The 27,770-nt window shown below is 51.1% G+C and overlaps 2 protein-coding genes across 6 annotated transcripts in view; one reads left to right on the forward strand and one right to left on the reverse strand.

Annotated features, from left to right (window-relative positions):
* Window positions 1-2,875, forward strand: part of LOC128338927 (discoidin domain-containing receptor 2-like) — a 49,989-nt gene extending 47,114 nt beyond the window's left edge. For all 5 annotated transcript variants that reach the window (XM_053282160.1, XM_053282162.1, XM_053282159.1 and 2 more), the window contains exon 27: window positions 361-2,875. In XM_053282160.1, coding sequence (XP_053138135.1) covers window positions 361-458 — 98 coding nt within the window. In that variant the 3' untranslated portion in view covers window positions 459-2,875. The remainder of the gene's footprint in view (window positions 1-360) is intronic.
* ENTPD8 (ectonucleoside triphosphate diphosphohydrolase 8) lies at window positions 1,261-27,484 on the reverse strand. Its single transcript, XM_053282165.1, has 11 exons — window positions 26,106-27,484; window positions 20,055-20,182; window positions 19,661-19,778; window positions 18,223-18,373; window positions 17,531-17,690; window positions 16,881-17,102; window positions 16,088-16,360; window positions 3,387-3,497; window positions 2,966-3,103; window positions 1,990-2,177; window positions 1,261-1,390 (listed from the first exon to the last, which is right to left on the reverse strand). Exons 2-11 carry the CDS (start codon window positions 20,178-20,180, stop codon window positions 1,372-1,374), a joined length of 1,506 nt encoding a protein of 501 aa, XP_053138140.1. The 5' UTR covers window positions 20,181-20,182; window positions 26,106-27,484; the 3' UTR covers window positions 1,261-1,371.
* Window positions 27,485-27,770: the final 286 nt, after the last annotated feature.

The following is a 27,770-nucleotide window of genomic DNA, read 5'->3' on the forward strand; positions in this document are numbered from 1 at the left end:
GCACGGGCTTCCTGTTATCTTTTAGTAGTTGTGTCAAGGAGGGAGTTTTGGCCAATGCAGCTTGTCCGGCAGAGGGTGAGACGGTGCATTTGCATTTCTCCCCATCTATCAAAGGGCCCTCTGTTTTTCTTTCATCTGGCCCACCTCAGTGCTCAAATTCAGAGGAGGAAGGTAAGGGGACTTTGATGAAATCCAGAAAGTGCCTCCTCAGCTCCCAATTATGCCCCCGCAATAGCCGTCAACAAACAGTAGATAGCATCACAATCCCAAAGCACGAGGAGGCTGGGCCCCCCCGACCCCCTCCCATCTGTGTGTCTTGTACCAAGCAACCTTAGACGGTGTCCTCTTGCCTTTCCACAGTGAACGAGGAATGGCTGGAAGGACGCTGCCATGGAACCATCGGCATTTTCCCAAAATGCTTTGCTGTGCGAGAGAATTCTGACGCCACCCACTCCTAGAGAGGACAAGCCCTCCATCCTTAGACTCTGTATCCCTTTCCATGGAACCAGGACCAGAGAGCCACTTTTGAGTATCACCCAACGTTTTTATCCATCTTCAAGCGTATCTTAGTAATAGTCACCTCTGTTTCCTTGCCTTATTAGTCAGCGTCAGTCTGCTGTGCCAGAATTTGTGGACTTGTTTGTTTCCCCCACTTGCTCAAGGAAACCTTGTTTCCCTTAAGGGCTGCCTTGCCACTGAGGGTGGCTCCGGCATCCTCTTTTCCAAGCATGTCCGCGCAGTCATGAGGACTAGAGACTTAATTTCTAGAAGTTAGGTTTGGCAGGACATTGGACTCTGCTGTGCCCGGTACCCACTCCTGCCCCCAAAGGGGGCAGAAGATATTTGTTTTCATAAATCCACAGTCAATATCTGGATTGTTTTTAATGAGAAATCTGTAATAAAGTAGTCGAGTAAATCCTACAGTGGTTCAAAAATTACAGTTTTCTTTTCATTACAGTTGCTGGGTGAGTGGCCTACTAAATGTGGACTGGAAACGCCACTCCAGAAGTAGACTTAAAGCCCTACTGTAAACCAAATTTTGAAATGCCCATCGGTTCTTCTAGTAAAACTTACTGGGTTGTGAATGAAAGGCCTGAAATCGGTATTAAAATCCTGGGCTGGGGAAATACATAGAAAATGGAGCCTGTGCAGAACTGAGGTTGTCTTGTGCTCTTAACGGCCTATGTTTTCGCCCTCTGGCCAATAAAACTCTATTTCTGACAAGTAAAAAAAGGGCTAAAAAGCTAGTGAACTCCAGTGGCAGGCCAGGCCCAGCCCATAGGAACGTAGGAAACCCTGGGTCCGTCTAGCTCAGTATTGTCTACACAGACTGGCGGCAGCTTCTCCAAGGTTGGAAGGCAGGAGTCTCTCTCAGCCCTCTGCTCTCCTCCTAGGGAAAGAGAGATGGGGGAAATGTTCTCATGGAATGTCTTTACTTCTCTCCAGAGCACCTCTGACCTCTCCAGATAACAGAGTTATAAAGAATAATTCCATTTCAACAACATGCCCTGTTTACACAGTGCTTTCAAGGGTGCAAAGTGCATCATGACTATTATCTCAGTAGTAATGTGACCCTATAAGGTAGACCAGAATTATGACCCGGACATATTAGATGCTACACTGCAGCCAAGAGCTCATGGCTTAACTACAGTGGCCAAAGTGAGTTTATAAGCTGAAGCAAGAGTTTTCTTCTCTTGTAGTCCACGTACAACAGGGTGGGAAGCCGTGAATAATGCATTGTCTCTTACATGGTCCTGCATGTACTTTTGCTGGGTTGTGTTTTTTTTTTTTAAGGCACAACTGGATTTTGGATAAGCAGATCTCCTGCTGGGCTAGAGTTCCTTATGGTTGGGGCAGTGAGCCTAGGTTGGCATCTCCCACAAGAGAACCGCGCCGATGACAATTATTGAGGAGGAAAGACGGGACCCCTGTCGGCTGCCCCAAAGGCCCCACTTGCTGGGAGGGTTGTCCACACGGCACCTCTCTCACCACAGAGAGCGAACAAGGAAGACGGCGAACAAGATGAAACCAGTCAAGAGGGTGGCAGCAATGAAGAAAATGCTGGCTGCCCACACAGCTGGCTCGTGCCCTTTCAGCGGCCGGGGGTCCTCGGACGGGATCATGTTGGTGAGGTTTAGCATGTAGCCCAAGGTCCAGCCGATGTCAGAGTTGGCAGCCTGTGAGAGGAAAGGACTGAGAGCTGTGAAAGAGGGCAGGGCGCCCAACCAGACCTGAACCTGAGCCCCAAAACCGGTCTCGGTCACCCAGAATAGAACCCAGTCCTCAAATCTGTTACCTAGAACCAGATCCGGACATTTAAAACACAAGCCGTTTAGTGTTAAATAAGTAACCAGTTGCCCAGCTTGTATTACCAAGGTTCCCCTTTTCTTGCTTTTGATCCTGTCGTATCTGTACTGTATTTACTTGAATCCAAGACTTGGTTTCCGCCTCAAATTCTTTGATTCTAGAAAGTGGGGGGATCATATTATGGGTAAGTGCAGGTGAAACCTGTATTTATTTATTTTTTAAAGGAGATGGTCTTAAATTCAGAGTCATCTTCTTTTAGGGTAAATACAGGTATTTTGTTTGCAAAACTTCTTAAGGATTTATTTTAAGGCAATATTTTTTATTGAACTAGAAACAGTTATGGTTTTCATGCTACAAAGTTTCTTCACCAGCTAAGGAGCCAGGGATTATTTTATTATTTTATTTAATTTATATACTGCCTGACTCCAAACGCTCTAGGGTGGCTCACAAAAAGAAACACACACACACATATAAAATAAAACAAGCTGTTAAAATAATTTAAAACCTTCAAAGATGACTAAAAGCCTGGCTAAAAAAAAGGTGTCTGAAATAAATGGCTCAGAACGGGTTTCGAGTGTTTGAACTCTGCTTAAAGTTGACATCTGAACTGAAGTTGGCATATGGGGCCTCAAATGAGTGCATAAACCATTACCCTCACCTGCATCCGAAAGGCAATGTTTTCCCAGGTGCTGCTGCTGAAACCGTAGCCGTACAAGAGAAGGGTGAGGATATAGTTAGCACTGGCACAGTAGTTCCTCAGGCGATCCTCGTTCTGTTTAGGGTAGCTGGATTTCAGCTGGGGGCAAGCAAAGTGGACAGTTGAAGAGAGGCAGAGGCAGCTTTGCAGGGTAACAGAATAGCTATTGCACAAACTCTTAGAGTGTGCACACAAGGAGTTTCCCATTCAAATGCAAACCAGGGTTAGGGTTAGGGTGGACTCTGCTGAGCAAAGAGGACAATTCATGCTTGCTACCACAAGCCCAACTCTCCTAACCCTAACTCTTACTATGCAAGAGAAGTAGTCCTGTTCCCCACAGTGGCTAATCACATGCTTCTGGGACACCCCATAAGGTACCTACTTCATCCCAAGTCTTGGCACAGAATTCCTGAATGGTCTTTTCCACTTTGTCCAGTGGGTGTGTCTCAGTCAAGTTCAGGAAGCTGAAGGTATAGAAATATGCAGAGAAAGCCTGGTGGTGGAGAAGTAGCAAGAGGTCAGTGGGAGAAGACACCTGCACCAGGCAATTCCAGCAGGGTAGAAGCCAAGAATTTAATTCTCAGCACTGTCGGCCAGATACGCAAACCTGGATTAACATGAAAGAAGGGACTGAGAAGAGCATGGGGGGGACCTACTCTCTGAAGCATAACTTAGAAAAATTCGAATGTTCAAAGGTTCAATAGTTTGAAAGAAGTTTCAATCATTTGAAGTTCAATAGTTCAAATTTTCAAAGGTGAGAAAGTCCAAAGGTTCAATAGGTGGGTGGGTCAATGGGTGGGTGGGTCAATGGGTGGGTGGGTGGGTCAATAGGTGGGTGGTTGGGTCGGTGGGTCAATGGGTGGGTGGGTGGGTCAATGGGTCAATAGGTGGGTGGGTGAGTGGGTGGGTCAAAGGGTCAATAAGTAGGTGGGTGGATCAATGGGTCAATAGGTGGGTGGGTGGGTGGGCCAATGGGTCAAGGGGTGGGTGGGTCAATGGGTCAATAGGTGGGTGGGTGAGTGGGTGGGTCAATGGGTCGATAGGTGGGTGGGTGGTTGGGTCAATGGGTCGATAGGTGGGTGGGTGGGTCAATAGGAGGGTGGGTGGGTCAATGGGTCAAGAGGTGGGTGGGTGAGTGGGTCAATGGGTCAATAGGTCAATGGGTGGGTGGGTCGGTGGGTCAATAGGTGGGTGGGTCAATGGGTGTGTGGGTGGGTCAATGGGTCGGTGGAAGGGTGGGTCAATGGATCAATGAGTGGCTCAATGGGTCAAAGGGTGGGTCAATAGGTGCTTCAAAGGTTGGGTCAGTGGGTCAAAGGGTGGGTCAATGGGTCAAAGAATGGATCAAAGGGTGGGTCAGTGGGGCAAAGGGTGGGTCAGTGGGTCAAAGGGTGGGTAAATGGGTCAAAGGCTGGGTCAGTGGGTCAAAGGGTGGGTCAAAGGGTAGGTCAAAGGGTGGGTCAGTGGGGCAAAGGGTGGGTCAAAGGGTCAATGGGTGGGTCAAAGGGTGGATCAGTGGGTCAAAGGGTGGCTCAATGGGTCAAAGGGTGGGTCAGTGGGTCAATGAGTGGGTCAAAGGGTGGGTCAGTGGGTGGGCCAATGGGTCAAAGGGTGGGTCAAAGGGTCAATGGGTGGGTCAAAGGGTGGATCAGTGGGTCAAAGGGTGGCTCAAAGGGTGGCTCAATGGGTCAAAGAATGGGTAATGGGTCAAAGGGTGGGTCAATGGGTCAAAGGGTGGGTCAGTGGGTCAATGAGTGGGCCAATTGGTCAAAGGGTGCATCAGTGGGTCAATGAGTGGGTCAGTGGGTGGGTCAGTGGGTCAACGGGTGGGTCAATGGGTCAAAGGGTGGGTCAATGAGTGGGTCAATGGGTCAAAGGGTGGGTCAAAGGGTCAATGAGTGGGTCAAAGGGTGGGTCAGTGGGTGGGTCAATCAGTGGGTCAAAGGGTGGGTCAAATAATGGGTCAATAGGTCAAAGGGTGGGTCAGTGGGTGGGTCAAAGGGTGGGTCAGTGGGTGGGTCAGTGCGTCAGTGAGTGGGTCAGTGGGTGGGTCAGTGGGTCAATGGGTGGGTCAAAGGGTGGGTCAAAGAATGGGACAAAGAGTGGCTCAATGTGTCAAAGGGTGCATCAGTGGGTCAATTGGTGGGTCAATGAGTGGGTCAGTGGGTCAATAGGTGGGTCAATGGGTGGGTCAGTGGGTCAAAGGGTGCGTCAGTGGGTCAATGGGTCAATAGGTGGGTCAAAGGGTCAATGGGTGGGTCAGTGGGTCAAAGGGTGGGTCAGTGGGTCAATGGGTGGGTCAAAGAATTGTTCAATGGGTCAAAGGGTGGGTCAATGGGTCAATGGGTGGGTCAGTGGGAAATGGGTGGGTCAGTGGGTCAACGGGTGGGCCAATGAGTGGGTCAATGGGTCAAAGGGTGGGTCAATGAGTGGGTCAATGGGTCAAAGGGTGGGTCAGTGGGTCAAAGGGTGGCTCAATGGGTCAAAGGGTGGGTCAATAGGTGGGTCAAAGGGTGGGTCAGTGGGTCACAGGGTGGGTCAATGGGTCAAAGGGTGGGTCAAAGAATGGGTCAAAGGGTGGGTCAGTGGGGCAAAGGGTGGGTCAAAGGGTGGATCAGTGGGTCAAAGGGTGGGTCAGTGGGTCAATGGGTGGGTCAAAGAATGGTTCAATGGGTCAAAGGGTGGGTCAATGGGTCAATGGGTGGGTCAGTGGGTCAATGGGTGGGTCAGTGGGTCAATGGGTGGGTCAATGAGTGGGTTAATGGGTCAAAGGGTGGGTCAATGAGTGGGTCAATTGGTCAAAGGGTGGGTCAATGGGTGGGTCAGTGGGTCAAAGGGTGGGTCAGTGGGTCAATGGGTGGGTCAAAGGGTGGGTCAAAGAATGGGACAAAGAGTGGCTCAATGGGTCAAAGGGTGCGTCAGTGGGTCAATGGGTGGGTCAGTGGGTCAATGGGTGGGTCAGTGGGTCAACGGGTGGGTCAATGAGTGGGTCAATGGGTCAAAGGGTGGGTCAATGGGTGGGTCAATGAGTGGGTTAATGGGTCAAAGGGTGGGTCAATGAGTGGGTCAGTGGGTCAATAGGTGGGTCAATGGGTGGGTCAGTGGGTCAAAGGGTGCGTCAGTGGGTCAATGGGTGGGACAATGAGTGGGTCAGTGGGTCAATGGGTGGGTCAATGGGTCAAAGGGTGGGTCAGTGGGTCAATGGGTGGGTCAAAGAATTGTTCAATTGGTCAAAGGGTGGGTCAATGGGTGGGTCAGTGGGTCAATGGGTGGGTCAGTGGGTCAACGGGTGGGTCAATGAGTGGGTTAATGGGTCAAAGGGTGGGTCAATGAGTGGGTCAATGGGTCAAAGGGTGGGTCAGTGGGTCAAAGGGTGGGTCAAAGAATGGGACAAAGAGTGGCTCAATGGGTCAAAGGGTGGTCAATAGGTGGGTCAAAGGGTGGGTCAGTGGGTCAAAGGGTGGGTCAAAGAATGGGGCAAAGGGTGGGTCAATGGGTCAATGGGTGGGTCAGTGGGGCAAAGGGTGGGTCAAAGGGTGGATCAGTGGGTCAAAGGGTGGGACAGTGGGTCAAAGGGTCAATGAGTGGGTCAAAGGGTGGGTCAGTGAGTGGGTCAAATAATGGGTCAATAGGTCAAAGGGTGGGTCAGTGGGTGGGTCAGTGCGTCAAAGGGTGGGTCAAAGAATGGTTCAATGGGTCAAAGGGTGGGTCAGTGGGTCAATGGGTGGGTCAGTGGGTCAATGGGTGGGTCAGTGGGTCAACGGGTATGTCAATGAGTGGGTTAATGGGTCAAAGGGTGGGTCAATGGGTCAAAGGGTGGTTCAGTGGGTCAATGGGTGGGTCAATGGGTGTGCCAGTGGGTCAAAGGGTGGGTCAGTGGGTCAAAGGGTGGGTCAGTGGGTGGGTCAATGCGTCAAAGGGTGGGTCAGTGGGTCAATGGGTGGGTCAATGAGTGGGTTAATGGGTCAAAGGGTGGGTCAATGAGTGGGTCAATGGGTCAAAGGGTGGGTCAATGGGTGCGCCAGTGGGTCAAAGGGTGGGTCAATGAGTGGGTTAATGGGTCAAAGGGTGGGTCAGTGGGTCAATGAGTGGGTCAAAGGGGTGGGTCAGTGGGTGGGCCAATGGGTCAAAGGGTGGGTCAAAGGGTCAATGGGTGGGTCAAAGAGTGGATCAGTGGGTCAAAGGGTGGCTCAAAGGGTGGCTCAATGGGTCAAAAAATGGGTAATGGATCAAAGGGTGGGTCAATGGGTCAAAGGGTGGGTCAGTGGGTAAATGAGTGGGTCAGTGGGTGGGCCAATGGGTCAAAGGGTGCGTCAGTGGGTCAATGGGTGGGATCAATGAGTGGGTCAGTGGGTCAATGGGTGGGTCAGTGGGTCAAAGGGTGGGTCAGTGGGTCAACGGGTGGGTCAAAGAGTGGGTCAATGGGTCAAAGGGTGGGTCATTGGGGCAAAGGGTGGGTCAAAGGGTGGGTCAGTGGGTCAATGGGTGGGTCAAAGAATGGTTCAATGGGTCAAAGGGTGGGTCAGTGGGTCAATGGGTGGGTCAAAGGGTGGGTCAAAGAATGGGACAAAGAGTGGCTCAATGGGTCAAAGGGTGCGTCAGTGGGTCAATCGGTGGTCAATGAGTGGGTCAGTGGGTCAATAGGTGGGTCAATGGGTGGGTCAGTGGGTCAAAGGGTGGGTCAGTGGGTCAATGGGTGGGACAATGAGTGGGTCAGTGGGTCAATAGGTGGGTCAATGGGTCAATGGGTGGGTCAGTGGGTCAATGGGTGGGTCAAAGAATTGTTCAATGGGTCAAAGGGTGGGTCAATGGGTCAATGGGTGGGTCAGTGGGTCAAAGGGTGGGTCAGTGGGTCAAAGGGTGGGTCAAAGAATGGGACAAAGAGTGGCTCAATGGGTCAAAGGGTGGGTCAATAGGTGGGTCAAAGGGTGGGTCAGTGGGTCAAAGGGTGGGTCAATGGGTGGGTCAAAGAATGGGTCAAAGGGTGGGTCAGTGGGTCAAAGGGTGGGTCAGTGGGTCAATGAGTGGGTCAAAGGGTCAATGAGTGGGTCAAAGGGTGGGTCAGTGAGTGAGTCAAATAATGGGTCAATAGGTCAAAGGGTGGGTCAGTGGGTGGGTCAGTGGGTGGGTCAGTGGGTCAATGGGTGGGTCAAAGAATGGTTCAGTGGGTCAAAGGGTGGGTCAATGGGTCAATGGGTGGGCCCGTGGGTCAATGGGTGGGTCAGTGGGTCAACGGGTAGGTCAATGAGTGGGTTAATGGGTCAAAGGGTGGGTCAATGGGTCAAAGGGTGGTTCAGTGGGTCAAAGGGTGGGTCGGTGGGTCAATGGGTGGGTCAATGGGTGCACCAGTGGGTCAAAGGGTGGGTCAGTGGGACAAAGGGTGGGTCAGTGGGTCAAAGGGTGGGTCAGTGGGTCAAAGGGTGGGTCAGTGGGTCAATGGGTGGGTCAAATAATGGGTCAATAGGTCAAAGGGTGGGTCAGTGGGTGGGTCAAAGGGTGGGTCAGTGGGTGAGTCAGTGCGTCAAAGGGTGGGTCAAAGAATGGTTCAATGGGTCAAAGGGTGGGTCAGTGGGTCAATGGGTGGGTCAATGAGTGGGTTAATGGGACAAAGGGTGGGTCAATGAGTGGGTCAATGGGTCAAAGGGTGGGTCAATGGGTGGGTCAATGGGTGCGCCAGTGGGTCAAAGGGTGGGTCAATGAGTGGGTTAATGGGTCAATGAGTGGGTCAGTGGGTTAATGGGTGGGTCAGTGGGTCAACGGGTGGGTCAATGAGTGGGTTAATGGGTCAAAGGGTGGGTCAATGAGTGGGTCAATGGGTCAAAGGGTGGGTCAATGGGTGGGTTAATGGGTCAAAGGGTGGGTCAGTGGGGCAAAGGGTGGGTCAGTGGGTCAATGAGTGGGTCAAAGGGTGGGTCAAAGGGTCAATGGGTGGGTTAAAGGGTGGATCAGTGGGTCAAAGGGTGGCTGAAAAGGTGGCTCAATGGGTCAAAGGGTGGGTCAATGGGTCAAAGGGTGGGTCAGTGGGTGGGCCAATGGGTCAAAGGGTGCGTCAGTGGGTCAATGGGTCGGTCAGTGGGTCAATGGGTGGGTCAGTGGGTCAAAGGGTGGGTCAGTGGGTCAACGGGTGGGTCAATGAGTCAAAGGGTGGGTGAATGAGTGGGTCAATGGGTCAAAGGGTGGGTCAATGGGTGGGTCAGTGGGTCAAAGGGTGGGTCAAAGGGTGGGTCAGTGGGTCAATGAGTGGGTCAAAGGGTCAATGAGTGGGTCAAAGGGTGGGTCAATGGGTGGGTCAGTGGGTCAATGGGTGGGTCAAATAATGGGTCAATAGGTCAAAGGGTGGGTCAGTGGGTGGGTCAAAGGGTGGGTCAGTGGGTGGGTCAGTGCATCAAAGGGTGGGTCAGTGGGTCAATGGGTGGGCCAAAGAATGGTTCAATGGGTCAAAGGGTGGGTCAGTGGGTCAATGGGTGGGTCAGTGGGTCAACGGGTGGGTCAATGAGTGGGTTAATGGGTCAAAGGGTGGGTCAATGAGTGGGTCAATGGGTCAAAGGGTGGGTCAATGGGTGGGTTAATGGGTCAAAGGGTGGGTCAGTGGGGCAAAGGGTGGGTCAGTGGGTCAATGAGTGGGTCAAAGGGTGGGTCAGTGGGTGGGCCAATGGGTCAAAGGGTGAGTCAAAGGGTCAATGGGTGGGTCAATGGGTGGATCAGTGGGTCAAAGGGTGGCTCAAAGGGTGGCTCAATGGGTCAAAGAATGGGTAATGGGTCAAAGGGTGGGTCAATGGGTCAAAGGGTGGGTCAATGGGTCAATGAGTGGGTCAATGGGTCAAAGGGTGCGTCAGTGGGTCAATGGGTGGGTCAATGAGTGGGTCAGTGGGTGGGTCAAAGGGTGGGTCAGTGGGTGGGTCAGTGCGTCAAAGGGTGGGTCAAAGAATGGTTCAATGGGTCAAAGGGTGGGTCAGTGGGTCAAAGGGTGGGTCAATGAGTGGGTCAATGGGTCAAAGGGTGGGTCAATGGGTGGGTCAATGGGTGCGCCAGTGGGTCAAAGGGTGGGTCAATGAGTGGGTTAATGGGTCAATGAGTGGGTCAGTGGGTCAATGAGTGGGTCAATGGGTCAAAGGGTGGGTCAATGAGTGGGTTAATGGGTCAAAGGGTGGGTCAATGAGTGGGTCAATGGGTCAAAGGGCGGGTCAATGGGTGGGTCAATGGGTCAAAGGGTGGGTCGGTGGGTCAATGGGTGGGTCAATGGGTGCGCCAGTGGGTCAAAGGGTGGGTCAGTGGGTCAATGGGTGGGGCAAAAAATGGTTCAATGGGTCAAAGGGTGGGTCAGTGGGTGGGCCAATGGGTCAAAGGGTGCGTCAGTGGGTCAATGGGTGGGTCAGTGGGTCAATGGGTGGGTCAGTGGGTCAAAGGGTGGGTCAAATACTGGGTCAGTGGGTGGGTCAGTGCGTCAAAGGGTGGGTCAGTGGGTCAATGGGTGGGTCAAAGAATGGTTCAATGGGTCAAAGGGTGGGTCAATGGGTCAATGGGTGGGTCAGTGGGTCAATGGGTGGGTCAGTGGGTCAACGGGTGGGTTAATGGGTCAAAGGGTCGGTCAATGGGTGGGTTAATGGGTCAATGGGTGGGTTAATGGGTCAAAGGGTGGGTCAGTGGGTCAAAGGGTGGGTCAGTGGGTCAAAGGGTGGGTCAAGGGGTGGGTCAAGGGGTGGGTCGGTGGGTCAATGGGTGTACCAGTGGGTCAAAGGGTGGGTCAATGAGTGGGTCAGTGGGTCAAAGGGTGGGTCAGTGGGTGGGTCAATGGGTCAAAGGGTGGGTCAGTGGGTCAAGGGGTGGGTCAGTGGTTCAATCAGTGGGTCAAAGGGTGGGTCAATGGGTGGGTCAATGCGTCAAAGGGTGCGTCAAAGAATGGTTCAATGGGTCAACGGGTCGGTCAATGGGTCAATGGGTGGGTCAGTGGGTGGAAGGGTGGGTCAATGGATCAATGGGTGGGTCAATGGGTCAAAGGGTGGGTCAAAGGGTCAAAGGGTGTGTCAGTGGGTGGGTCAATGGGTCAAAGGGTGGGTCAGTGGGTGTGTCAGTGGGTGGGTCAATGGGTCAAAGGGTGGGTCAATAGGTGGGTCAAATGGGTCAATAGGTGGGTGGGTGGGTGGGTGGGTGGGTCAATGAGTGGTTAGGTGTGTGGGAGGGTCAATGAGTGGGTAGGTGGGTGGGAGGTTCAATGGGTCAATAGGTGGGCCAATATGTGGGTTACCCTATTGACTCATTGACCCACCCACCTGTTGACCCACCAGCCCAATGACCCACCCACCTATTGACCCATTGACCCACACACCCACCCACCTACTGACCCATTGACCCACGCACCCACCCACCTACTGACCCATTGACCCACGCACCCACTGACCCATTGACCCACCCACCCACCCATTGACCCATTGACCCACCCACCCACCCATTGACCCATTGACCCACCCACCCATTGACCCATTGACCCACCCACCCATTAACCCATTGATGCACCCACCCATTGACCCATTCTCCCACCCACCTATTGACTTATTGACCCACCCACCCACCCATTGACCCACCTATTGAACCATTGACCCACCTATTGACTCATTGACCCACCCACACACCCACTGACCCTTTGATCCTCCCACCCACCCACCTATTGACCCATTGACCCAAGCACCCACCCACCTATTGACCCACGCACCCACCCACCTACTGACCCATTGACCGACCCACCCACCCACCAATTGAACCATTGACCCACCCACCCACCCACCCATTGACCCACCCACCCTCCCATCGACCTATTGACCCACGCACCCAGTGTGTGGGTGGGTGGGTCAATGGGTCAATGGGTGGATGGGTCAATGGGTCAATAGGTGGATAGATGTGTCGGTGGCTTAATAGGGAGGTGGGTGGGTGGGCCAATGGGTCAATAGATGTGTGGGTGGGTCAATGGGTCAATGGGTGGGTCAATGCGTCAAAGGGTGGGTCAGTGGGTCAATGGGTGGGTCAAAGAATGGTTCAATGGGTCAAAGGGTGGGTCAATGGGTCAATGGGTGGGTCAGTGGGTCAATGGGTGGGTCAGTGGGTCAACGGGTGGGTTAATGGGTCAAAGGGTCGGTCAAAGGGTGGGTTAATGGGTCAAAGGGTGGGTCAGTGGGTCAAAGGGTGGGTCAGTGGGTCAAAGGGTGGGTCGGTGGGTCAAAGGGTGGGTCAAGGGGTGGGTCGGTGGGTCAATGGGTGTACCAGTGGGTCAAAGGGTGGGTCAATGAGTGGGTCAGTGGGTCAAAGGGTGGGTCAGTGGGTGGGTCAATGGGTCAAAGGGTGGGTCAGTGGGTCAAGGGGTGGGTCAGTGGTTCAATCAGTGGGTCAAAGGGTGGGTCAATGGGTGGGTCAATGCGTCAAAGGGTGGGTCAGTGCGTCAAAGGGTGGGTCAAAGAATGGTTCAATGGGTCAACGTGTCGGTCAATGGGTCAATGGGTGGGTCAGTGGGTGGAAGGGTGGGTCAATGGATCAATGGGTGGGTCAATGGGTCAAAGGGTGGGTCAAAGGGTGTGTCAGTGGGTGGGTCAATAGGTCAATGGGTGGGTCAGTGGGTCAAAGGGTGGGTCAAGGGGTGGGTCAATGGGTGTGCCAGTGGGTCAAAGGGTGGGTCAATGAGTGGGTCAGTGGGTCAATGAGTGGGTCAGTGGGTCAATGAGTGGGTCAGTGGGTCAAAGGGTGGGTCAGTGGGTGGGTCAATGGGTGGGTCAATGGGTCAAAGGGTGGGTCAATGGGTCAATCGGTGGGTCAAGGGGTGGGTCAGTGGTTCAATCAGTGGGTCAAAGGGTGCGTTAAAGGGTGGGTCAGTGCGTCAAAGGGTGGGTCAAAGAATGGTTCAATGGGTCAACGGGTCGGTCAATGGGTCAATGGGTGGGTAAGTGGGTGGAAGGGTGGGTCAATGGATCAATGGGTGGGTCAATGGGTCAAAGGGTGGGTCAAAGGGTCAAAGGGTGTGTCAGTGGGTGGGTCAATGGGTCAAAGGGTGGGTCAGTGGGTGGGTCAAAGGGTGGCTCAATGGGTCAAAGGGTGGGTCAATAGGTGGGTCAATGGGTGGGTGGGTGGGTCAATGGGTCAATATTTGGGTGGGTGGGTGGGTCAATGGGTCAATAAGTGGGTGGGTGGGGCAATGGGACAATGGGTGGGTGGGTAAATGGGTCAATAGGTGGGTGGGTGGGTGGGTCAATGAGTGGTTAGGTGTGTGGGAGGGTCAATGAGTGGGTAGGTGGGTGGGAGGTTCAATGGGTCAATAGGTGGGTGGGTGGGTGGGTCAATGAGTGGTTAGGTGTGTGGGAGGGTCAATGAGTGGCTAGGTGGGTGGGAGGTTCAATGGGTCAATAGGTGGGCCAATATGTGGGTTACCCTATTGACTCATTGACCCACCCACCTGTTGACCCACCAGCCCAATGACCCACCCACCTATTGACCCATTGACCCACACACACACCCACCTACTGACCCATTGACCCACGCACCCACCCATTGCCCCATTGACCCACCCACCCACCTATTGACCCATTGACCCACCCACCCATTAACCCATTGATGCACCCACCCATTGACCCATTCTCCCACCCACCTATTGACTTATTGACCCACCCACCCACCCACCCATTGACCCACCTATTGAACCATTGACCCACCTATTGACTCATTGACCCACCCACACACCCACCCATTGCCCCATTGACCCACGCACCCACCCATTGCCCCATTGACCCACCCACCCACCTATTGACCCATTGACCCACCCACCCACCCATTGACCCATTGACCCACCCACCCACCCATTGACCCATTGACCCACCCACCCATTAACCCATTGATGCACCCACCCATTGACCCATTCTCCCACCCACCTATTGACTTATTGACCCACCCACCCACCCACCCATTGACCCACCTATTGAACCATTGACCCACCTATTGACTCATTGACCCACCCACACACCCACTGACCCTTTGATCCTCCCACCCACCCACCTATTGACCCATTGACCCACGCACCCACCCACCTATTGACCCACGCACCCACCCACCTACTGACCCATTGACCGACCCACCCACCCACCAATTGAACCATTGACCCACCCACCCACCCATTGACCCACCCACCCTCCCATCGACCTATTGACCCACGCACCCAGTGTGTGGGTGGGTGGGTCAATGGGTCAATGGGTGGATGGGTCAATGGGTCAATAGGTGGATAGATGTGTCGGTGGCTTAATAGGGAGGTGGGTGGGTGGGCCAATGGGTCAATAGATGTGTGGGTGGGTCAATGGGTCAATGGGTGGGTCAATGGGTCAATAGTTGGGCGGGTGGGTGAATGGGTCAATAGTTAGTTGGGCGGGTGGGTGCGTGAATGGGTGGGTGGGTCAATAGGTGGGTGGGTGGGTCAATGGGTCAATAGGTGGGTGGGTGGGTGGATGGGTCAATGGATCAATAGGTGCGTAGGTGAGTAGGTGGGTGGGTCAATGGATCAATTGGTGCGTAGGTGGGTCAATGGGTCAATAGGTGGGTGGGTGGGTGGGTCAAGGGGTGGGTGCATGGTTCAATGGGTCAATAGGTGGCTGTGTGGTGGGTCAATGAGTGGGTAGGTGGGTGGGAGGGTCAATGGGTCAATAGGTGGGTGGGTGGGTCAATAGGTGGGTTTGTGGGCCGGCCAATAGGTGGGTGACCCTATTGACCCACCCACCTGTTGACCCACCAGTCCAATGACCCACCCACCTATTGACCTATTGACTCATTGACACACCCATCCACCTATTGACCCACCTACCCACCCACCCACCTATTAACCCATTGACCCACCCACCCACCTATTGACCCACCCACCCACCTACCAACCTATTGACCCACTGACCCACCCACACCCACCCATTGACCCACCCACCCACCCACCTATTGACCCATTGACCCACCCACCAATTGAACCATTGACCCACCCCCCCACCCATTGACCCACCCACCCACCTATTGACCCATTGACCCACCCCCTTCCACCCAACTATTGACCCACCCACCCATTGACCCATTCTCCCACCCACCCATTGACCAATTGACCCACCCACCCACCCACCCACCCATTGACCCACCTATTGACCCATTGACCCACCCACACACCCACTGACCCTTTGATCCTCCCACCCAGCCACCTATTGACCCATTGACCCACGCACCCAGCCACCTATTGACCCACGCACCCAGCCACCTATTGACCCACTGACCCACGCACTCACCCACCTACTGACCCATTGACCCACGCACCCACCCACCTATTGACCCATCCACCAATTGACCCACCCACCCACCCACCTATTGACCCATTGACCCACCCCCCCTCCCATCGACCTATTGACCCACCCACCCAGTGTGTGGGTGGGTGGGTCAATAGGTGGATAGGTGTGTCGGTGGCTTAAAAGGCGGGTGGGTGGGCCAATGGGTCAATGCGTGGGTCAATGGGTCAATAGGTGGGTAGGTGTGTCGGTTGCTTAAAAGGTGGGTGGGTGGGTCAAAGAGGTGGGTGGGTCAATGGGTCAATGAGGTGGGTGGGTGGGTGGGTCAATGGGTCAATAGTTGGGTGGGTGGGTTGGTCAATGGGTCAATAGGTGGGTAGGTGGGTGGGTGGGAGGGCCAATAGGTGGGTGACCCTATTGACCCACCCACCTATTGACCCACCGACCCACCCACCTATTGGCCCATTGATGCACCCACATCAATGGGTGGGTCAATAGGTGGGTGGGTGGGTCAATGCATCAATAGTTGGGTGGGTGGTTGGGTCAATGGGTCAATAGCTGGGTGGGTCAATGGGTCCAACTTCTATCAATGGGCCCAAACTTCTATTCCTGCACCATGTCCCATCATTTTGTGGAAGCCTTCCACTTTCCTTTTTGCCATATATTTTTCACAGTCAAGTCACTCCTTAATTCATGATATAACTCCCACTCCCTCGACTCTGTAAATCCAAACACACACACACACACCCACACCTTGCTTTCATTCATGCTCTTCTAGTCTTTCAGGATCACATCATACCAGGAACTTCCCGTTGACTTGCGGCTGGTAGACACCGTTGAATCCACAAGATTCATTGTGGCTGCAGTTGGAAAAATTAAAGATCTTCTGTACGGTTTCCCGGCAAAGGGTAGCATTGCCTGTGCCCACCAGAGTGACATTCCTTGAGGCTGTGGAAGACCCCAGATGTGGTGGGCTAGCACATGGACTGTCGTAGATGGACGCTGTTGTGATCACATCTGTGTAATTTATAGGGTAGCAGGGGTGCTGAAAGTGACTGGTGGTGGTTGAGTTCTGGAGAGAACAAGCACAGATTGAAACCTAGCCCTTATTGAAACATAAGCTGCCTTCTACTGAGTCAGACCCTTGGTCCATTTAGCTTAGTATTGTCTATCCACACTGGCAGCAACTTCTCCAAGGTCTCCGGTAGGAGTCTCTCCCCACCCTATCTGTAGTATACCCAGGGGTATATATTCAGTTAACACATGTGCCACCAATCCTGGTCATGTGGTTGCCATCTTTCCCCCCAGATCCTACTCTTGTGCCCTTAACAGCCACTCAATCCGCTGAAGTCAACAGCTGAATAAAGTTGGCTACTGTACCCAACAAGCAAGGAGGACTGTGTATATACTGTAGAATAATTCCCAGAATCTTCTGCAATAAGCACAGGTGCAGAAGCTCCTCCAAAGCTAGAAAACCCAAGAAGACATGGTTTAAGATGAGAGTGAATCACGTTAAATGGTTTAATCTGTTGGGACCCAGGTGGTATTTCCTAATCATACGCTACCTGCCTGAGCAACAGCAGCTTACTTACTATGATAAGCTGAAGGACTTGCCGGAGGGCCTGATTCTGGCCGTAGCACAAGTAGCTGTGAGTATAGATAGAGTAATTAAACCCATAGAGTCGGAAGCGGGTGGCGTTGGCAATCAGGCTGGCTGGAACAAAACTAATTTGGGTTGAAGCCCCTCCGAGGTCCAGCGCCCCCAGGATACCAGCTGAAGCGGGGTGGATCCAGTCTCGGGCTTGAGCCGAATACTGTGGAGATAGAACAAGATGGCAGAGATCTCAAGGTGATTTCAAAGGGAGCGAGGTTTCATTTTCCATGGAAATTTCCTTGTTCTATTAATATTTCATTATCTTTACCCTCTGGTACCAGCAATAGGTTTTCTAGAAGGTTTCCCAGTCCTTCTGGTCAGTGGAGCAAAATTCCTTGCTACTGGTCTTTCTTTGCCATCTCTCTAGCTTCTCCCAGCAAGACCCTAGCCTTAAGCATCATATTAATTGATATGATGCTTTGCACGCACACCTGGTACTTTGCAAAAGTTCTATTCGAATCTGTGTCTCTCCGGTCCTAACGGGCCGCTCTAACCACTACACCATATGTTTGGAGGAGTCCATTGTGTGCCCACATCATTTCATACAAGAAGCCTGAAGCCCATTTCAGTACGATGGCACCAACCCACCTCGATGAAAGAGCTGAGCAGATAATTGATGGTGATCCAGCCATAGGCACCCTCCTCCTGTCCAGTAATGATCCGGGCTCCTCGGAAGCTGACGGGATATTGCTGGATGGCCTTGCCAACTTCTTCCAGGACCTGCAAGGCTGCAGTCTCGTTCGACTGCCTGTAGAATTGACCACAAAAGTATTGTGAACTTGAGAAAGCAGCAGAGGGCTAATTTGGCAGACAGGATTCTGTACTGCCATCTCTATATTTGTTGATAGTGTTGATTGAAAGTTTTCTGTCCCTCTTTTCCCTTAAAAAGTCTCAAGGTGGCTTCCATAAATAACTTATTTAATTTTTTTAAAAAAAACCCACAATAAAAACAGATTACAGAATCAGAGTTCTTTAAAGGGGCAGTGGGATTCTGTCTTAAGACAATCGAATTCCGCACAAAGAAAAATTGGATTCTGCAATTTAAGCCGGATGGAAGGCTGCAAGACCAGAACAAGGCATCATGCAGAGACTCAGGAACAGACACTATTAGGTGCTTTGGGCTTCTGGAAACTTTGCATGAGTCCATCAAATTATTTCTCGGCCACACGCAGAAGTTCTCTCATTCAGTCTGGGAATTTCTCAGAAGGAAATACGTGGCATGCATGGTGATTATGCCCAGATGCCTTTTGCTGTTTGTTTCAGTTTCCTGCATTTTGTACCTCAGGAGTCTCATGCCGGCCGTGGCACCCAGATAAGCAGGGGACTCCCGCTGCCTCTCTGAGGGAATCACTGTCATGGCTGCATCCAGACATTCCCGGAGGGAGGAACCTGCCTTTGGCGGATTGTCAGCATAACTGGATATCCCAGACCCTGAAACAGAAAACACGAGGCTCGGTGAGGTTGGACAGGCCTGACTACGTAACATGATGGGAACAGAGGACTTGTGGCCAGCAATGCAGGTTTTCCAGATAGTTTTGAACTGGAAAACTGGAAACATTTCCATGGCAATGTTTTCGATCCTTTGCAACAAAAGCGTATAAGATTCTTTTTTTCTCTGGCAGTGACACAGTGCAAATTTCCCCTAGCTGGATGGCGATCTAATTAGGTAAGGTATTGGCAGGGACTTGGAGATGGAAAAAATTTTGAGATGGAGAAATGGATTTTTCTGGAGATGGAAAATAATTTGGCCATGGAAGTTTTTCCACAGAAAGTGGCGCTTCTCTTCCCTTTAGCAGGGGGAGAGTAACTGTCCCTATCCAGCCCCAGCCTAACATCCAGTGCTGGTGTCTTCCATATGTTTCTTTTCAGATTATGAGCCTCTTGAAGACAGGAAACCAAGTCCCCCTGCTAAATGAGTGAAGAGGGACCTTTCAGAGTGGGGATTCTCTTTATTTAATAGGAGGGGAACAACTGGCCCTCTCCATCCCCAGCACAGCATCCCTCCAGCGGCTGCTGCTGGTGTCTATTTTCTGTTTCTTTTTTAGATTATGAACCTTTGGGATCAGGAGCCATCTCTATTATTATTATTTACTTTATTTCTATACCACCTGACTCCAAAGGTTCAAGCGGTTTCACAAGGAGGAATACAATAAAAACAATAACAAAACAAAAGGTTTAAACCACAATTGAAAACAATTGAAAACATTCCTAAAAGCCAGGCTTTAAAAAAATGCATCTTAAGGGCTCTTTTAAAGGCTGATAAAGAAGTTAAGCCACAAATGTCTATAGGGAGCACATTCCACAGCCCAGGAGCAACTAGGAGTTATTACTTCATTAATTATTATTAATTATTATTATTACTACTACTACTTTATTTTGCTATACAAACTGATTTCAGCACTTTGTTCAAAGGCGGTATATAAATGCTTGTCACAGTCCCCATGTCTAACCAATGTTCCACAACATAAAATAGAGATGCTTCTAACACCCCAATTACTGTTATCCATTGTGGGGGGGCTCAGTTCTGCTGTCTGTCATCTTTATTGATTTACTGTACAACTGCCCATCTTCCACCCATTTAAAAGCCAAGAGAGCAATATCAGCAGTTCCCAAACTCTGGGGGTGGGATGCTCCAGATTTTTAGCTTGGATTTTGGCTTTCCTCTCCTCCCACCAAGATTCTCTGCTGTGTTTCAGCATGAAGCAGAAAAAAGTTCACCATTAACATGACAGGAGAACGTCTGGCTGACCACGCCGGTATTGTTTTCCTTGTCTGCTGGCCACTGGTAGACAAACAGGGAGGTGTGCGATGAACCTGCATCAAACACCAATCCGTACTGGAAGAAAGATATTCAGAACAGTCAGGCAGAAAAACAGCCATTCCAATTTTAAAAAGCATTGCAAAACCTGAACTGCTAAATCAGATGCCCCTGCAAGACCTAAGCTGCTTGGTGTATTTGAGCAAGAACAAAGCTGCAGAGGCAGGTCTTTGTTCTTTCCTCTATGTTGGACATCAGGGTGACTTTAGGTATTTTGGAATGCAAGGAGAAGCAAATTGTTACTGGTACTATCTGTCTAATCCCTGGTAAGTTCAAATTTCTGTTTGTGCTCACCTTATTCCCAGAAGCCAATGATACGTTGTGGATGCCCACCACACTGAGGATCAGGGCCACAAGAGTGAAGATGCTGAGGAGGAGCAGGGCTGCAGGGACGTACCAGTGGTTCAATTTGATGACCATTTCTGAAAACAAAGAATTTATTTACAGGTCCCATGTCCATTCATAAATCACCTCCACTTGCAGAGGTTATGTGGGTAGCAATCGGAGACAGGAGCTTTTCTGTAGTGGCACCCTGGTTGTTAATATCCTCTATGGAGAGAGCCAGCTGATACCCATTTTACTGACCATTTTACTGAATACTGAGTCTGGGGTAGAAACTAGTTCTGGGGTCTCCAGAAACCAGCTCCAGTTTCCAGGTGACTCTTGAAAGTCAGTCTAGAGGCTGGGGAAAATATTGCGGGGAACATGAGGAGGGGGGTGAGATCTCCAAGAACAGCTTCAGTCAGAATTGGCAAGCCAATGCATGCCTGTAATATTCTCATGTTTGTAGGGCCATTTGCAGAATTATAATAGAACTCGGGGTAAAAAAAACTTGTGATTACGTCGTGTACCTGCCACACACACCCCCTCCAGGTTCCCAAATCAAGATTTCTCGATCCTTATCTTTGAATTTCATCTTCGAAATCTGAGAACAAGACAGAGTGGCAAATGCTCTGGGTGATATGCATCACCTCTGCTTGAGCTATCCCAGAGCCAATTCCACGGATCATTAGAAACTCACCAGCATGACAGGGCCTTCTCAAGACCGCCGTGGTGTTTTCTTTTAACCCTGTTGGGGCTGCAAGCACTGGCCATGCTTGCTCCTTAGATGGCGGAGGCTGAGAGAAGAGTCTAATATTATTCTTATTTTCATCGCATTTTCATGGACAATGCTCTACAAGATACCAAAAGGCAAGGTCCCTACTTCAGGGACCTAAAATTGACGGGGCCTTCTCGGTTACAGCAGCCAGCCTGTGGGAGTTCAGAGGATACTTTTGGAGAAAATCAGGAGCTTTCTCACACAGGGGCTTTACCCCGAATCTCCTCCGGAAGGGAGGGCGTTTGTTCTCACTGAAGCCGGATTCCCACCGAGGTCAGTTCGATGTCTTTGGAAGAACCCCACACACAAATCGAGCTTTTTCTTTCGGATTTCACTTCATCCCAATTTATGTGCGAGTTTTTAAAATCCTGTTTTTAAAATCCCGGAGTTTTTGTGGATAAATCAAAGCAGGCGCTGAGGTCTTCACATTAACATGATAAGAGCAAGTCATGCCTAGGGAATGCAAATACTGTAGAAAGCTGCCCAGAGGCAAAGAGTGGATTGCTTGCTTTTCTGCTCTTTGAAAGTCTTTGGAGGGGGGAGATCCGGGAAGGAGAGAGATTCTGCAGTCTGCAAAAGGCTTTGCTTAAGTTGCGGAAAGGGGGCATTTCCTTGCTATCATAGAATCTCCTCAGTGAGACTGCCAGCTATAAACGGGAAGAAGACTTCCTTTGGAAACTTGAAGTCCTGCCCCAATGAAGAGAACAGAAAGGAACATTAACTCTGCCAAAAGAAAGGCAAGGAGACAATTGGGGAGGCAAAGTGAGAGTTGGAGGAGCAGACAGCTAGAAGCTGCCATATACTGAGTCAGACCCTTGGTCCATCTAGCTCAGTATTGTCTTCACAGACTGGCAGCGGCTTCTCCAAGGCTGCAGGCAGGAATCGCTCTCAGCCCTATCTTGGAGATGCTGCCAGGGAGGGAACTTGGGACCTAGATGCTCTTCCCAGAGTGGCCCCATCCTCTAAGGGGAATATCTTCCAGCGCTCACACTTCTAGTCTTCCTTTCACATGTAACCAGGGCAGACCCTGCTTAGCTAAGGGGACAAGTCACTAGACCAGCTCTCCTCCTCTTAGTCCAGACTGGTTTGTTTAACAGGCTCTCATAAAGGAACTATAGATAGAATAAATCTCCACTAAAGAAAGAGAGACACCCTCAAGGTCAACAAAGGCCATTGGCCAAAAGGAGGAGTCCTCAGCAAACAGCTCCAAGAAACATTCCACAAGAAGGCCACCGAGGAACACCCAGGGCACCGTTTCAGGTCATGCCTGTCCACCACAAAACGTGGCCACCCAGAAGAGTCAAGTTGCCTTCTACCGAGTCACAGCACAGTTGTGATCTGTGCCCCCCCCCGGAAACAATTCACGATGAGGTGGCTAATAAATAAAGATTATAATCTTCTTCATCACCATCAGTCTGTTTAGCTCAGTCCCTCTGCACTGACGGGCAGCAGTTCTTCAGGGCTTCAGATGGGCCGTTCCCAGGCCTACCCGGAGATGCTCCCAGGACTGGATCTGAGACCCGCCCTACGCAAGCAAGGGTTCTCCCACCGAGCCATGGGAAGCATACAGATCACATTACAGGACTGCCTTGAGGAAAAGTTCCCGCTCAGAACAACTTCAGTTATTCAACAGGTTCAAGGAAAACCCTTTCAGCAGCGAGAAATTGACAGAGAAACTGACAAACAAGGTCCACATGAAGCAGCCGGTTATGGAGTCAGAACCTTGGTCCCTCTAGCTCAGGACCGTCTACCCTGACTGGCAGCAGCTTCTCCAAGGTGTCAGGCAGGAGTCTCTCCCAGCCCTACCTGGAGGTGCTGCGAGGGATCGAACCTGGGACCTTATGTATGCAAAGATTTCCCCCTAAGGGGGGGATATCTTGCAGCGCTCACGTGTAGTCACCCATCCAAGTGCAAACCAAGACAAAGCCTGCTTAGCACAGGAGGTGAGTCAAGCTCGCAAGACCAGCTCCAACTGGCAGCAGTGTCCTGTGGGCTTTCTCAACAACTGCTACCTGTTTCTTTTAACTGGTCCCACATTCCCCCTGCCCTTTAAAACAGTGAGCGTCGCCTTTCTAAGAGCAAGATAACACTGATATCCCAACGGGTTTATTGCAGGCTGGCATGCTGTCCCCTGTCAGAAGCAGGAAACTCGGAGGACCCCAATCATTTTGTCAGCTGAGGCTCACATCTGATGCCAGGTCCCATGTTAATGAAGATGCATTAAAGATAATTCTCAAGCTTGCTTTCAAAAGGTCAAGGCTCTGTCAGTTTCACGGTATGCACTTTGGGGGGTAGAAACAGGGAAACAGACCAGCTTGGTGAACCACAACATTTTATGGCAGTGGAACGGACGAGAGAGGAGGAGAATGTGCAAACATTCACAAAGCCATTACAACGAAAGAACTCAGAAACATGACTAATCGCCTCACATGCCTCTAAATTAATGTATTGCATCATCTTCACGCTGCCAATTACAGATTCCTTTCCGCAGGCTTTGCCTCAAACATACCCACAAGTTCAAAAGTGAAAGGAATCTCCCCTCCGCACCCAGACAGCATATAAAGGGGGTGCATATAAAGGGGGTGCATAATTTTTTTTTGGAAGGCAGCATGTTTACTTTATTAACCAGTTCGATAAATACGTGTTGGACTCATCAAAAAGCTGCTCCTCCATAACAGAGAAACTGAGCTGAAAGGTTTCATTACTGTAAGTACTCACAAAAACCATGGACTGCTTCTTAAGGACATTAAAGAGCCCTGCTGGATCAGGCCCAAGACCCATCCGGTCCAGCAAGCTGTCTCACACAGGGGCCTTACCTGGCGTTCCCTGGCACCTGGTGTTCGGGATCAGGCACTCTCTGACCCGGAAAAATACAGCTAAAAAGGCTAGTAGCCATTGTTAGTTAGCCTGATCGCCTCCATGAACTTGTCTAACCCCCGTCTAGATTGTTGGCCAGTACCACATCTGGCAGCAGCAAACGGCACCGCTTAACTATGTGCTATAAATAAATGAGAACTGGGAAGATCAAAGGGAGCTGCCCTCTACTGAGTCAGGCCCTCGGTCCATCTAGCTCAGGATCGTCTTCACAGACTGGCAGCATGTATACACTGTGTGTAGACTTCGCCCATATGTGGCGGCAGCCGGCAGCCTGGATTGATTTGATGGAGGACTAGACAAACTGGTCTTCTCAACAGCTGTGAGCTGGGAGGATGGCGGATTACCGTTTCGCTTTACAGAGAAAGGGTAGCTCTGATTGGAGCTGGGGCAGAAGTTATCAAGCTGAACTTTTGGCCAAGGGGAAGGAGTTGGTGGGAGGTAAGTATCCCCCCCACCCTTTTTGCTGTTCTACATAGGAAGTTGCTCCCTACTGAGTCAGACCCTCGGTCCATTCAGCTCAGTATCGTCTGACTCTACACAACAGCAGCTTCTCCGGGATTTCAGGCAGGAGTCCCGAAATCCCGCAGCCCTATCTGGAGATCCTGCCAGGGAGCGAACTTGGGGCCTTATGCGTGTATAGCAGCTGCTCTCCCCCTCGGTCCATCTTGCTCAGGACTGTCACCACTGACTGGCAGCGGCTTCTCCAAGGTTGCAGGCAGGTGCAGGGTGAAATGCATCCCTGGGGGCGGTGCCCTCGCAGAAAGAAACAGGGTTGCAAAGATGACAGAAGGAAGAGGAAGCATTGCACTTTCGGATTAATCCCTGCTAACTGAGCAAAGAGACATCTTTCAAAGTGGTGATTCTCTTATATTTTGCAGGAGGAGAGCAACCGGCCCTATCCAACCCCAACACTGCATTCCTCCAGTGGCTGTTGCTGGGGTCTACCTTATGTTTCTTTTTAGATTGTGAGCCCTTTGGGGACAGGGAGCCATCTTATTTATGTATTATTTATTTTTCTGTGTAAACCGCTTTGAGAATTTTGTCGAAGAGCAGTATATAAATATTCGTAGCAGTAGTAGATCCCCCCACAGAAAATTCTGAAATAATTAAGGAGGGTTGCACACAGCAGGAAATCCAACTTATCGTCAATTGTTGTAGAACTGCAAATAGGTTGGTAGCTCAATTTAAGAAAATAGAAGTACTTCCAATTACACTGTGGGGAAGTCCATGTTGCAGTTTTTTTTCCTTTTTGTATTCTGTTTATAAGCCGGTCATGGATCGTAATAAATTTGATTTGAATGGTGCTGTTTAAGTCTAACAGACATAATTCAATACATGGATGGCAGAAGAGCAGAGATAGGGACAGCTGATATATTTAACAGATTTGTCCAGGACTGCGAAGGAAATAAAAAAGGTGGTTCAGATTGTTGGACTGAGGTGGTTTTAGGTAGCATATTTAGGCTTCCTAAAAGAATTTCCAACGGTCAAAGTATTTCCTAACTGTCAGGGCTGTTCAACAGCAGAACAACCTGCCTCATGAATGGCAGGCTCTCCTCTAGAAGTTTTAAAACATTGGTCAGGGATGCTGTAACAGAGAGATTCCCAACCTGTGGTACTCCAGAAGTTGCTGAACTACAACTCTCTTCATTGCCAGCCACAATTGTATCCTGCTCAGTATCCATCACGCATAGTACTAAAGAGTTCCATCACTTCCCTCCTCATTCAAGCAAAGAAAGAAGCGATCAAACTCCCAAGCCCTGCTTGAACTGACTATTAAATGAGAGACCCACGTGCGCCCTGATTAGGCATCAGGGGGCACATGCACCTCTCATTTAGTATCCAGCTCATACGGCGCTGGGCAGTTCAGTCGCTGCTCTCCTCTCCTTGCTAGAACAAGGAGGGAGGCGAATGAACTCCTTAGCACTGCGGGATTGGATAGGAGCCAGCTGTGAAGGAGGAGAGTGGCTGAACGTGAGTACCACTTGCCCCCAGCCCCACACCCTCCCAGGGACGGCCCTGCCTCCAAGGTCCCTTTGCGCTCTAAAGGTTCTATGGTTCTATTTGCTATCTTCCAGGGACGCTGGATGGGTTGCTAATAGGGTGCCCACGTAGCGGTCTGTTGTATCGTATCGGTCTGTTGTATCGTATCGGTCATGACAGACCGATACGATATTTCTCCGTTTCAGCAGCCACCTGGAACATTCTCATGGAAAGATGGGGCACAGTGTGTAGATCATCATATTAAACCAGTGTCTTGGCCTTCCATTCCCTGGCGCAGCCTGCTATGTGGGATCAGGAGGGGAAGGGGAAGCCCCCTCTATGAGAACGGGCCTTCATTCCTCAAGGCAGGAGGGGCATTTGCCACTTACCTGCAGGGGGCAGAAGAGAGCAGCCAGGCGAACGTTCCCAGGCACCGCAGCAGAACAGCAAGGAGGAAAGCGATCGCCCAGGCTCCACCAAGAAACGCTCCCGTCAGTGAGCAACTGTGCAAAGGTTGCTTGCTTGTAGCGATCCGGGCAGCCAATCAAGTCCCCACTTCCTCCCTCCCACGTCTGTCACCATGACCAGGATCTGTCCTCCCCTTCCCTCTTCTGGCTCCGCAGGCCGGTGGCCTGACACACCCCTTTGGCACATCCTGCCCACAGGTTTGTTTACCAGCTGGGCTCAGCGAGGCAGCGTCTCTCCGGCGGAGTGCATCGGAACGCAACAGTTTCGCACAGGAGGAAGGAAAAAAACCAGAGAGATAGATTAAACAATACAGTTTCCTTGCTGGCCTCGCAGACCCAGGGTCACGGAGAGGGTGTTTGCACCGCTTCTCTGGTTTCCAAGTGTTGCAGGTGAAAGGGCTGCTGGGAAGGCTAGAGAGGGAGGCCCAGGTACCCTGGCAAACCTGTCTGCCTTCCCTGGGCACAGGTGCTGGCATACCTCACTCACCGGGGGCCTGTCCCAACTTACATCCTCTCCGGGAGCAAACATAGCTCAGTGGCCGATTACCTCTTCTGCATGCAGAAGGTCCCAGGCTCCCTGCCGGGAAACACCCAGCTGAAGACAGGGGCACTGCTGCTAGTCAGTGCAGACAGTCATGCGCTGGGTGAACCAAAGGTCGGGCTCAGCAGGAAGCAGGAACATGTTGCCATGTCTCAGTGGCAGAGCACCAGGAGAGCCCAGGTTCAACCGGGGCATTTCCAGTTGAAAAGATCTCAGGGATAAAGGTTGGGGAAGCCCTCCCGCTCTGCCTCCGAGACCCTGGGGAGGTGTTGCCAGTCAGAGCAGAGCATATTGGACCAACGCTCTCACCTAGTTTTAAGGCAGGTTCATAGATTCATAACTGGGCCAAACAAAGCAGGATTTCCGTGGCTGAAGCTCCAATATCTCCCCCCACTCCACACCCAAGTAGCTCTTTGGGGAGTGAATTGGGATTGGAACACCCTCATCAGAAGCTGCCTTCTACAGAGTCAGACCATCAATTTCAGCATTCACAGACCACCAACACCACTTCCCCATTCAGCCTTTATAGGACAAGAAAATCAACCAATATTAGCTACGGTCATTTAAATAGAACCCACATATATAGAGGTAGTATACCTGAGCTCCAGATGAGGAGGGCAAAAACCACAACAGGAAAGGACATTTCCACGCCTTGAACTTCCAGGAACAGCCATCAGCCTACTGTTGAAACCAGATGAGATGGCTCAGCTGGGGCCATTTAAGTGCAACTGAGTGTTGGGAAATATGGGCGGGGAGTGGGATACAAGGATCACATGGGGATAGTTAAAGGAAGCTGGTGTGACCTGAGTGAGTATGTGTAGGTAGAGAGAGAGAGAGAGAGAGAGTACACACACATTCATCCTTTGCCTTGCTCTGGCTGGAATGTGAATAAAGTGGTTAAGAGTTTCACTACATGCTTGCCTGCTGTTTCTTTAAAAAAAACAACCCCCCGAAAACCCATCTTTTTGCCCAAGCTTTCTCAGCTTTTCAAAATTGTTTAATTTTATGGTTGATTTTAAACTGTTGATTTGTTTTAAATTTTATAT

The sequence above is a fragment of the Hemicordylus capensis genome, chromosome 17 (assembly GCF_027244095.1).
Source record: "Hemicordylus capensis ecotype Gifberg chromosome 17, rHemCap1.1.pri, whole genome shotgun sequence".
NCBI classification, from domain to species: Eukaryota; Metazoa; Chordata; class Lepidosauria; order Squamata; family Cordylidae; genus Hemicordylus; species Hemicordylus capensis.

What these genes read in the sequence shown, in the direction of transcription:
- ENTPD8 (XM_053282165.1), bottom strand. Translation starts at nt 20,180, where the DNA reads ATGGTCATCAAATTGAACCACTGGTACGTCCCTGCAGCCCTGCTCCTC. An exon ending in TGCTCAGCTCTTTCATCGAG is followed by an intron (nt 17,103 to 17,530) that starts GTGGGTTGGTGC and finishes CTATCTCCACAG; the next exon opens with TATTCGGCTCAAGCCCGAGA. An exon ending in AAGTCAACGGGAAGTTCCTG is followed by an intron (nt 3,498 to 16,087) that starts GTATGATGTGAT and finishes CTCCACCACCAG; the next exon opens with GCTTTCTCTGCATATTTCTA.